Raw genomic sequence first — 12,839 nt, forward strand, 5'->3', positions numbered from 1 at the left:
AACTGGTAGAACCTTCTTCAGCAACAATAACCTCCACCAAACGTTTCCTGTAGTCGCTGATCAGACTTGCACAATAGCGAGGAGGGATATTAGACCATTCCTCCATACAAAACTGTTTCAAGTTCATCAATATTTTTTGGATACCTTGCATGTACAGCCCTCTTCAGGTCATGCCACAGCATCTCAAATGGGTTAAGGTTTGAACTCTGACTTGGCCATTCCAAAACACAAATTTTCTTCTTTTTAAACCATTCTGTTGTTGACTTACTCCTGTGTTTCAGATCATTGTCAAGCATTACATGAAAGACCACTATCCTGATATTCTCCTATGAAATGTCTTGATACAATTTTGAATTCATTGTTTCCTCAACAACTGCAAGCTGTCCAGGCCCTGAGGCAGCAAAGCAGCCCCAAACCATGATGCTCCTTCCACCTTGCTTCATAGTTGGGATGAAATTTTGGTGTTGGTGTGCAGTGCTATTTCCCTCCAAACATAGCAGTGTGTATTTCTGCCAAAAAGTTCAACTTTTGCCTCATGTGTTCACAGACCGTTGTCCCAGAAGCACTGTAGAACATCCAGGTGGTCTTCTGCAAACTTGAAACATACAGCAATGTTTTTTTGGAGAGCAGTGGTTTGCTCTGAGGTGTCCTTCCATGAACACTATTCCTGCTCAGTGCTTTTCTTATAGTGGACACATGAACAGAAACTCTAGCAATTTCTAGAGATTTCCACAGGTCTTTTGCAGTTACCCTTGGGTTCTTTTACACCTCCTTCAACATTGCATATTATGCTCTTAGTGTGATCTTTGCAGGATGCCCACTCCTAGGGAGAGTAGCAATACTGAGTTTCCTCCATTTGTAGACAACTTCTCTTACTGTGGACTCATGAGCACCTAGGTCTTTAGAAATGCTTTTGCAGCCTTTTCCAGTTTCATGCATCTAAGGTCCTCTGAAAGTTGCTTTGATCAAGGCATGGTGCACATAAACAGATGTGTCTTGAGAAGACCACCCACAAACAAGAGAGAGACTCTGCAGATGCTGAAAATCCAAGCAACTAAATGCTGGAGGAACTCAGCAGACCAGACAACAGCTATGGAAAAAGTACAGTCGACGTTTCAGGCCGAGGCCCTTCATCGGGTCCTGCTGAGTCTCTCCAGCATTTTTTGTGTGTTTCTTTCTTGAGAAGAGCAGGCTCTATCTGAAACCTGATTTTGTGGGTCCTTTTTAGAGAGCAGGGCACGTCTACAACCCACACCTCAAATCTCATCTCATTGACTGGAATACCTGACTCCAAATAGCTTTTGTAGAAGGTATTATCCCAGAACCTAGACTGTGATTGTTTAAATAGTGTACTCAGTATTGACGAGAAGTAGTACAATTGTGTATAATTAGCTTAGGCAGATTCTGTTTGTCTATTATTGAGACTTAGATGAAGATTGGACCACATTTTATGAGTAATTAATGTAGAAAACCAGGTAATTACAAAGGATTCACAAACTTCTCCTTGCAACTGTATGTTCTGATATTAATCCTGTCTTTAACATCATTGCACCCTTTCTCTCATTCTTTCTGAGAGCCTTCAATGAAAAAGAATTCTGTGTCTACCTGTCTTCCCTTCCTCCTTCCACCTTGCCCTTCCCTGGTTTTCAAGTTAAATAAAATGATCACCTCAATGGAATCAACAGGCCGACTCAGAATCTCTTTTAGCACAGGAAGGTCATCGCGATTCATTGTGGTAACTTCTCCCTCTTTAAACACTGTGGAGAACCTGCCAGCTCTTCCAGCAATCTGCAAAGCCTGGGAGGTGGTTATCCTGTCCATCTCCTTCTCTCCCTTTTCATTTATACTTGGCTTCATGAGGGAATTGAAGATAATCCGTTTTATACTCCTGCACAAGAGACAATGGTTGTTGTGTTGTAAAATTATCAAAAAGAAAAAACTTGCAATTGGAAACTTGGAAGAAAAGCAAAAAGTGCTGGAAATACTCAAGAGTTCAGTCAGCATCTGTTAAGAAACAAAGTTAACATTTTGATGATTTTTTAAAATCCAAATTAGAAGTTGGAAATAGCAGAATTATGCAGCACAGAAATAGGCCTTTACAGCTCACCTTTTCCATGCCAAACATGATACCCATCTACGCTAATCCCCTCTGCTCGTATTAGGGCCAGCACACTTTTCCTATCCAAATGGCTTAAAAGTGTTGTATATATATTTGTCTCTATCACATTCTCTGAAAGCAAGTTCAAAATTCATCATCCTCTGTGTGGAAAAAAAACTTATCCCTCACTTCTTTAAAATTTCCCCTTCCACCTGAAACCAGCACCCTCCGAGTTCTAGACTACCATGCCTGTGAAAAATATTTTAACCATCTCATCTGCATCTCATTTTACAAATCTTCATAAAGTCACCCCTCAGTCTCCAACATTCCATTGAGAATAAATCCAGCCTATCCAATTTCTCTTTTTAACTACAGCCCTCCATTTCATTGTGGTGAATCTCTTCTGTGATCTCTTGCTACCACATCTCCCTCTTATATGGCGATCAGAACTATATACAAAACATGTATTTTTTAATGAATTAGTGCAGAGATGAGGGAATGATAATGATATTGTAGACATCAAAAATTAGTGGTATCAGTTACTAAAGATGCTGAAGACTTGTTACTCACTACTCAACCTGCCTGGAGGTGGTATTAATTTGTTTCGCACCATGAGGGCAGAGAAGAAAATTCTAGAACTGATAATAGAACTCAAGGGACTGAGATAGGGTGAGAATTTGAGCAGGTTGGGACTTTATTCATTGGATTGTTGGAGAACGAAGGTGTGTATAGAATCATAATGTGCATAGACAGGGTAATGCCGTCCTCAGCTTATCTATGCTCCTCACTATTCTATATACCTGAGGGTTAGGGAATCAAGAACTAGAGGCCATATGTTTAGAGAGGTTTAATAGGAATCAGAGGGGCAACATTTTCATCCAGGGGGTGGTCAGTATATGGAATGAACTGCCAGAGAAAGTGCTTGAGACAATATATTAAACATTTAAAAGGCACTTTGACAGATACATGGAAAGGAAATGTTCTGGGACATGGGCCAGGCGTGAGCAAATGGGGCTAACCTAGATGGGAATCCTGGTTGGCACGGAGCAGTTGAGCAGTTCAGTCAAAGGGCCTGCTTCCATCTGTTGACTATGGCTCTAGTTCTAAGGTACAAATCACAACTTTTTTGATTCCTTTTTTGGTGACCCATTGTGTCGGGGCAATTCACAGTACAGGGTGTCTTCTGCAGTTAAAAGTGTGCCCATCTACACAGATAGTTTCCTGCCTTTTACTGTTGACAATGGTGTGGTCAGCTGCACAATGCACAGTCTACAGATGCTCACTGTTGATACCTGTAACATGATACATGGGCCACTACAGTAAGCTTCTATAGATGTGTGACGGAGAGTTTATTGACTGGCTGCATCAAAGCCTGATACGGAAACACCAATGCTCTTGAGCAGAAAATCCTACATAAAGTAGTGGATACAGCCCAATCCATCACATGTAAACCCGTCCAACCATTGACAGCTAAACAGAACGTTCTCTCAGGAAAGTATCATCCATCATTAAGTATCCCCACCACCCAGGTCTTTTCACTGCAGTCATCAAGAAGGTGGTATAAGAGCCTTAGGACTCACACCACCAGGTTCAGGAACAGTTATTACCCCTCAATCACCAGCCTCTTGGACCAAAGGGGATAAATTCACTCAACTTCACTTGCCTCATCATTGAAATGTTCCTAGAAGCTATGGATCCACTTTCAAGGACTCTTCATCTTATGTTTTTGATACTTATTTATTCTTTCTCTCTTTCTTTTTGTATTTGTACAATTTGTTGTCCTTTGCACACTGGTTGAACGCCCAAGTTGTTGTGGACTTTCATTGATTCTATTATGGTTATTATTCTAGTATAGATTTATTGAGTATATCTACAGGAAAATGAATTCAGGGTTGTACATATATGGTGACATATATGTACTTTGTTAATATATTTACTTTGAATTTTGAACATCGTAAGAGGAGAAAACAACTTTAAAAAAATCTGTGAGCTGTACACTCATGATAAGAGAGTAAGTGTTTACAAATCAATAGTATACTCACAAGTTCAAGCCCATTCCAATGGCATCGGTAGCAACCATGATCTTACAGGGATCATCTGGATCATTAAATTTCTTTGCTTGAGCCAACTTTGTTCCTATGGTAATGATAAAGACAAAAATCAGTCAATCAGATCACAACACAAATACAACAGAACAATGTATTATGTACTTTATAAATTGCAAGGGCCGTAGTTCTGATCCTCGGGGGATACCAGTAATCACTGGCATCCAATGGCAAAATTATGCCTCTACCAACACCTTATGTATCCCATTCAGCAGGCTTGAGATCGTGCAAGTCATTGCTAGTGGTGAGTGAGTGCAAGATTTAAAAGCGCTGCTTATCATTGTTCCGTTGAAATACCTAATGTTTTAAAAAGTTCTAAGAATAAGCAAAGAAATTATAGGCTGGTGAGCCTGAAGTCAGTAGTGGATAAATTAGTGAAAGATATTCTAAAGGACCAGATATTTAAGCATTTGGATAGACAGGACTTGATTAGGGATAAGTCAACATGACTTTGTATATGGGAGATAGTGCCTAAACCATTTAAAAAGCTTTTCAATTGGGTTATCAGAAAAGTCACTGAAGGAAAGGCAGTGGACATTGTCCACATGGACTTTAGCAAGGCCTTTGACAAAGTTCCACCTGGGAGGCTAACCAAGAAAGTTTAGTCACTTGGCATTTAAGATGAGGTAGTAATTTAGATTTGACATTGGCTTCATGGGAGAAGCCAGACAGTGATAGTAGATGGTTAACTCTCTGGTTAGAGGCCTGTGACTAATAGTGTGCCGCAGAGATCAGTGCTGGGTCCATTTTTGCTTGTTATTTATATCAACGATCTGGATGATGAGGTGGTAAACTGGATCAGCAAACTTGCAGATAACACCAAGTGGACAGCAAGGAAGGCGATCGAGGCTTGCAGCGGGATTTGGACTAGCTAGAAAAATGTGCTGAAAAATAGCATAAGGAATTAAATGCAAGCCAAGTATGATGTGTTACACTTTGGGAGGGCAAACCAGGATAGGACTTACATAGTGAATGGTAGGGCACTGAAGGGTGTGGTAGAACAGAGGGATCTGGGAATACAGATCCATAATTCCTTGAAAGTGAAAGTAGATAGGGTCATAAAGAGTGCTTTTGGTACAATGGCCTTCATAAATCTAAGTACTGAGTACAGAAGTTGGGATGCTATGTCAAAGTTGCATAAGACGTGGGTAAGGCCAAATTTGGAGTGCTGTGTGCAATTCTGGTCACCTACCTACAGGAAAGATGTAAGGTTGAAAGAATACAGAGAAAATTTACAAGGACATTGCCAGGACTTGAGGGTGTGAGTTATCAGGAAAAGGTGAATAAGTTAGGTCTTTATTCCCTGAAGCGTTGGAGAATAAGGGGAGATGGGATGGAGTTATAAAAAATAATGAGGGGTATAGATAGGGTAAATGCGTAAGCCAGCTTTTTCCACTGAGGTTGGGTGAGACAAGAATTGGAGGTTAAGGGTGAAAGATGAAACATTTAAGGGAAATATGGAAGGGAACTCCTTCACTCAGAGAATGGTGCAAGTATAGAACAATGCTGCCACAGAAGTGGTGGGTGTGGATTCAATTTCAACATTTAAATTTGGATAGGAGGGATATGGAGGCCTATGGTCCAGGTGTGAGTGGTTGAGAATAGTTCATAATGGAGTAGATGGTCAGAAGGGACTGTTTCTGAGTGTAGTGCTCTATGATTACAATTACATACATGCTGTACAATCTCTTCATCCAGTCATCAGTGGCCCAGCTGCTCAATGTGCCATGGTTTATAGTGACTTACTCACTTCCTCTCTGTTCATGCTTATACAGGACAAAATGTATAAAGAAAACGAGGTTTGGAAAAAGTAATGTCATACAAAAGTGAAATAATAATGTAATACTAGCATCTACCACTGGATTCTTGGATGGCAAACTCGGTGACTGAGAAAGCAGAGACCCGTCGCTCTGCATTGCACCAGTGGAGGCTGGCTCTTAGCATACTCTCTGAGATAATCAACACAACAGATAAAGAACAACACTGCCAGAATGTTATATGGTCAAGCACAGGAGGAAGAGCCATAGCACACTGCTGGCAAGCAGAAGTATGATCCTGCAGTCCACATCTGTCTTTCCTTTTTGTGACTGCACTGAATCAATTCATTTATGCTGCATGGTATAAGACCTCAAGCTGGAAGACAAGGGAACTGCAGTTACCAAAAATTGGCTTTCAGTTAAATCCCCAACATAAACATCCTTCCCCACAGTAAATATACAAATCCAAATAATTCACAAGCTGGGGAACTTTTACAGTAGGTAGGTTAACTGTTCCTGCACTAATCATCAAGTCACACAACTGTTTTAGTTGGAGAGCTCATCACTTCAGTTACTGCTCCCACCACGTGCAAAAAGACTGAATGATCTTTTATATATCAATGCAAGGCTCTCCTTCATTGATCTTTCCAGCATTACTTTTCCATGATGTGAATTATTCACATGTGAAACCACAACCATGGAAGCTCAGGATACAGCACAATGACGGAAGTCAGGACCTATGCGTACTTGGGGAAAGCACAGGCCTACTGGAGATTTCAAGGAAATGTTACTCCAGCATGAGGCAGTCCCAATGGGAGTGTCATGAAACAGCACTATATCATGAAACAGAACCACTGGGGGTAGGGGAAATCAGTGTTCAAGCAAGAGCCAGTGCCTTTGAGTATGAGGTCCAGCTGACAGAGGGATGGGGGAGGGGACAGGAGTAGGGTTGGAAATCAGCAAAACCATTCTCCAGCCAGTGACAGAACTGTGAGAATCACCGAATCATAATGGTCAGAAACAGACTCTTTTGTCCATGAAGACTGAAGTCTATTTACACAAATCCCATTTGCCCACATTAGACTTGTACCCCTCTATTCCTATCCATACCTGTTCAAATTCCTTTTAAATCTTGTAATTATATCTGTCTCGATCAACTCCATTGGCTGCTTGCTCCAAATAATCACCAACCTCTTGTGTAGAAAAACATCACTTAGATCTCATTTAAATTCCCCACTCCTCTCAACTCCACATTCAATCTGTGCCTAAGTCTGGATCAGAGAAAGTACTTGTGGGTATAACAGAGGCCAGCATCTCATTGACTGGTGATTGGTCAAATGACTTGTTGACCCCCCACCCCCCAACAAGAAATCCTAAGCAAATTCAGGCATTTAATAAAATCTGAACAGAAAAACACAAGTGTGTTTAAGAACTGTTATAAATCCCTTGCCTGTCAAGCTCAGTGTGTCCTGCAAGTTGGTTTTAAACTAGCAGCCTATAAGTTCACTGTGAACATACACAAGTCTGAATAAACAGGAGACTAAAACTTAAAAAAATGAGCATAAATAATTCTCCAAATGCCTGTGCATTTGAGTTAAGACAGGAGTAACTTCATGGATTAACGTCATTACACGTGGCACTCAGAGTCATAGCACAGAAGCAGACCTTCCAGCCCACCACATCCATGTCAACCATCAGGATAGCACAATCACTTCAGCAGCATTTCAGATTCCAACTATGCCTTAGAAAAAAAAGATTTTCATCAATTATCTCTTTTTTACCCCCTATTTTATACCCATGACCTCTAGTCCCAACACTTCCACCTCCCACTAACTAGGTCCTTCATTTTGTATACTTCTATAAGATCTCCATAAGACCATACAGTAGCAGAAATAGGCCACTTGGCCCATCTGGTTTCCTCCACCATTTTATCATGGCTGATCTATCTTCTCTCTTTTCCCCCAATCACACATCTCTGCATTAAAATTTATTTACCACATCTGTCATTCTTTTGGCCAGTTTCTATGCAAGCAATTCCTTGAAGAGGTGCTGATACAGGTGAGATTCTCCTTTATAAAGCTGCCAGTTGTCAGGAATTCAAAATCACGAAGCAACTGACTGCTTACAATGCTGGGAAGTTTGGCAACCAAAGGGCACCTATAGGATAATTGGGAAAAGGACACAGAAGACTTAAGGAAATGTTTTACTACAGAGCTATAATCTGGAACCCAGAACCTGAAAGGACCATTGAACCAGATGCAATCATAACTTTTTAAAAGGAATTGGAAAAATACACAAAGCAAACATTTTAATTATAAGGAAAGAACAAGTTTTGAGACTATTAGAAAATATCTTTCTAAGAGTTTGTGAGATTATTTTTGAATTTTCACTCTCTTGAAGACCATTGTGATAGTGCTCATAATTTTCTACGCCTGAGTCACTGAAAATTATATCCTTTGTAACCAAATCCACATTTTGTCAGCTAAACATTCACCTCCAGACCCAGAAACCTCAGTTTATCTCAAGCTTTCTCTTCGATAGTTTTGTACCAGTGTAGCCATTGTCCCAAATACAAATTTACCACAGTTCTAACAACACTCTTCATTGCATCAATTAGACTCAGTTTACCATTAACAAGTTCTCATTGATCTTCAATTACAAAATAACAAGAAGTACCTGGTGGAAGACTGCCATAGATTACTGCACATTCCAGTCCTCGAGCCTCAATCTGACGACTCAAAGCGTAGATGTCAGTTTTACTGAAGCACACGATACAGTCACCAGGGCGGAGGTTATCAAGAGACTCCAGAGCAGAGTCCAAAACAGTCAATGGAGTCAGCCGTTCATAAATTTCAACCTAATTAATACATCAATTTATTAAAAACAATTCTGAATGAAATATGTGACAAAGCAAGTCATTACAATCACATGATACAAACTCCAGCCCCAATCCCCAGACAGGTGACATGGTTGTGGAAATTCTCAGATTAAATTATACCACTTAAGCCTAATGTACAGTTCTACTCTAATCAGGTGACAATTCAGGACACAAAATATTAGGTAGGAATAACAGCTGTGGTGACAGAGGATAGAACAGGCAAGAGGGAGGCCAGAAGTGAGGAATGCAGAGTGGGGAAGTAAAGAGAATGTAACAACTTCATGTTTTAAGGAGTGCAGCTTAAGGCATAAGCAATCACCAAGCAGAGAAAGCAAGACAGAAAGGTAGTCTTGGGTATTGCAGAAGGCACCTTGCTCCAAAGCATTCCAAACATGAGGAAATCTGCAGATGCTGGAAACCCAAGGAATTCATACAAAACGCTGGAGGAACTCAGCAGGCCAGGTAGCATCTAAGGAAGAGTAAACAGTCGACGTGGAAAAAGGAAGAAGGCAAGATATTTGGACTGAGAGGTAAATGGATCAGCCATGATGAAATGACGGAGCAGACAAGCTTCTATATTTTATGGTCTTAACTCTGGATCTTAAAGGATGTTCAAGGCTGGATGAAGAAAACAAAGGAAGCATGTGGAAAACTAAAACATTGGAATGCCATGCTGTACAGGTCCAAGAATCCTTGAAGGTGGCAGCACAGTATAGAAAGTGGTGAGAAAGAGATGTTGACTTCATTATATAAAGAGTACTGTGGTTATGACACAATTTCATGCAAAGACCCATGTATAGTTCTGATTGCCACACTAAAGGAATAATAAATGGTCATTAAATAAGTGAATCAGGTTAAGGAGCCAGAAAACAGCACAATATCTGAATTGTGATAAGAACATCTGATTATACCACTACTTTTAATTCAGTTCTCGTATGTTAGATCTTGGAGCATATATTGTTCATAAGAACAAGCAAAGAATTTCACAAAATGTATGTGTTACAGAATAGCTTTACAAGGTTCGCTGGGTGCCTAACTCTCTAGAGGTTGGAATAGCATATTCAGAACAGGGGGAAGGTCCACAAAATAGACTTGAAGGTCCAATTGCCAAATTCTAAGCAACAGTGCTGTTGTTCAGCAATTGTATTGCTTGCTGTAAATAATCCATTTTCTCCCCTAGGTTCAACCCAATCCTCACCCCAATTTTAAGATCCTCACCTCCACCTCTTCTCCTGTGTCATACATCAGCTCCATCACTAAGTTAATAGCTGCAGCTTCTCCACAGATATGGATTTCTTCTGCACAAAGCCCTGCAGTGAAAGTATCAAACATACTTAGAAAAGATGAAAACAGGATAAAAAAACTGTAAATAAAGTATACAATTCCCATTTTACAAATTCTCCTAGGATGAAGTTTTCTCTACACTGCTCTATCACAAGGCTGTGACAGAATATTGCTAAAATCTTGTAGCCATAAAATAGCTAATAAATTTATCAAAAATACTGATACAAGCCATCTGCATATTAGGAATATATAGCTGGCAACAAAATTGGGGATGGAATGTTGAAAAGGACTGTTAACAGAACCCAAAAGGACTAACAAGGCTAAGTGTGCATGGGTGAGGTTGCCTGAGACAAAGGACAGGTTGATAATCTAATGGCCAGCAAGTATGTTGTCCATCAACAAACTAATACATTTGCAGAACGTAACAAACTAGCAAAATGTAGGTGTTTCAGCAGCTATGACCTCCTGGTGAGGCAATGGGAATCTAATAACACAATCATTGTTTATGCCTTGTACACATAACCTGTTATTCAGAGGAATCTCGCCTGTTGACTCACCATCAACAGGAAATTCATGTGGGGAATTACATTTTATTTGGAAATAATAATTAGCCAGTAGATAAACAGAACAGCCAAATAAGGAAAGTTAGAATAAGCTCAACAAGCTAGAGATAGTTCTTGTGGCTAAGGGATCAAAAGATACTAATTTGGACAATTTGCCATTATTATATTGAGTTACAGTGCAGGCTTGAAGCTCCAAATGGATGACACCCATTTTAAATTTTTAATGCTGTTTTGTGCATTTCTAAGCAATATCTGCTACTTAACCCTCTCACGGTCAAAAGCTTGAAGATATCCAAGAGACATCTATTCAAGGTAAGAAATTGATTAACCTTCTTCGAGATGTAAAGATCAACACCCAGGTGGCCAATTCAAATTAAGTAATGCATCATTCTGGATTGGCATGTTTTCACCTTATGGTGCTAGTTGTAACAGCGTGCTTTCAATAAACTCTATGAAGCTCCTTCACTAATATGATTTTCTCTCCAGGCAAGTAAATCATTAGAATCTGGTAAATACTAATTCCATAAGTAAGACACCACTAGTTTGATATAAAATCTGTCTCAAACATTCCCAAAATAGGTTCTGAATCAATTGGATACAGAATAAAATTGATCTGTGTTGCTTTGTCAAACACTAATTCCAAGGGATTCTACAAAAAAACTAAGAGAAAAATGATTGCATGGATAACATTGGTCCTCTGGAAGACCAGAATGGTAATCTATGCGTGGAGCCAAAAGAGATCGGGGTGGGGGGGGGGGGGGGGGGGGAGAGATCTTAAATGGATATTTTTTGCATCTGTATTTACTTAGGAGGTGGACAGAGTCTGTAGACGTGACGCAGTGAGGTCATGGACCCTATACAGATTACAGAGGAGGAGGTGTTTGCTGTTGAGGTAAATTAGGGTGGATAAATTCCCAGGGCCTGACAAGGTGTTCCCTTGAACCCTCTGGGAGGCAAGTGCAGAAATTGCAGAGACCCTACCACAGATACTTAAATCATCCTTAGCGATAGGTGAGATACTGGAGGATTGGTGGATAGCTAATTTTGTTCTGCTGTTTAAGAAAGTCTCTAAAAATAAGCCAGGAAATTATAGGTCAGTGAACCTGATATCAGTAGTGGGAAAATTATTGGAAGGTATTCTAAGTGGCAGAATATATGAGTATTTGGATAGACATGGACTGATTAGGGATAGTCAGTATGACTTTGTGCGTGGTAGGTAGTGTTTAACCAATCTTATAGGTTTTCGAGGAAGTTACCAGGAAAGTTGACGAAGGCAAGGCAGCAGATGTTGTCTACATGGACTTTAGTAAGGCATTTGACAAGGTTCGAATGGGAGGTTGGTCAAGAAGGGTCAGTCGCTCGGCATTCAAGAGGAAGTAGTAAATTGTATTAGACATTGGCTTTGTGGGAGAAGCCAGAAGGTGGTAGTAGATGGTTGCCTCTCTGACTGGAGGCTAGTGATTAGCGGAGTGCTGCAGCATTGATGCTGGATCCATTGTTGTCATCTATATCAACAATCTGGTTAACTGGATCAGCAAATTCGTGGATGACATCAAGACTGGTTGGTGTAGTGGCCAGTGAGGAAGACTATCATGGCTTGCAGCGGGATGTGGACCAGCTAGAAAATATGGGCTGAAAAATGGCAGATGGCATTTAATGCAGACAAGTGTTGCACTTTGGTAGGACCAACTAGGGTAGGTCTTACACAGTGAACAGCGTAGGGCACTGAGGAGTGCAGTAGAACAAAGGGACCTGGGAATACAGGTCCATAATTCATTGAAAGTGCCAGCACAGATAAATAGGGTTGTAACAAAAGTTTTTGGCACATTGGCCTTCATAAATCAAAGTATTGAGTACAGGAGATGGTACGTTATGTTGAAGTCGTACAAGACCTTTGTGAGGCCTAATTTGGAATACTGTGTGCAGTTTTGGTCACCTACCTTTAGGAAAGATGCAAATAAGAGTACAGAGAAAATTTACAAGGATGTTGTTGAGACTGGATGCCCTGAGTTATAAAGAAAGATTGAATAAGTTAGAACTTTAATCTTTGAAATGCAGAAAATTTTGTAAGATTTGATAGAGGTATATAAAATTATGAGGGGTATAGATAGGGTAAAAGTAAGCAGGCTTTTTCCACTGAGGCTGGGTGGGCCT

The 12,839-nt window shown here is 40.2% G+C and overlaps 1 protein-coding gene across 2 annotated transcripts in view; it reads right to left on the reverse strand.

The window, feature by feature from the left end:
• Positions 1-12,839, reverse strand: part of supv3l1 (SUV3-like helicase) — a 50,133-nt gene that overhangs the window by 17,321 nt on the left and 19,973 nt on the right. For both annotated transcript variants that reach the window (XM_073027170.1, XM_073027171.1), the window contains 4 exons: positions 10,057-10,148; positions 8,637-8,817; positions 4,141-4,234; positions 1,669-1,888 (listed from right to left, as the gene is read on the reverse strand). In XM_073027170.1, the coding sequence (XP_072883271.1) occupies positions 1,669-1,888; positions 4,141-4,234; positions 8,637-8,817; positions 10,057-10,148 (587 nt within the window). The remainder of the gene's footprint in view (positions 1-1,668; positions 1,889-4,140; positions 4,235-8,636; positions 8,818-10,056; positions 10,149-12,839) is intronic.

Source organism: Hemitrygon akajei, chromosome 23 (assembly GCF_048418815.1).
Source record: "Hemitrygon akajei chromosome 23, sHemAka1.3, whole genome shotgun sequence".
NCBI classification, from domain to species: Eukaryota; Metazoa; Chordata; class Chondrichthyes; order Myliobatiformes; family Dasyatidae; genus Hemitrygon; species Hemitrygon akajei.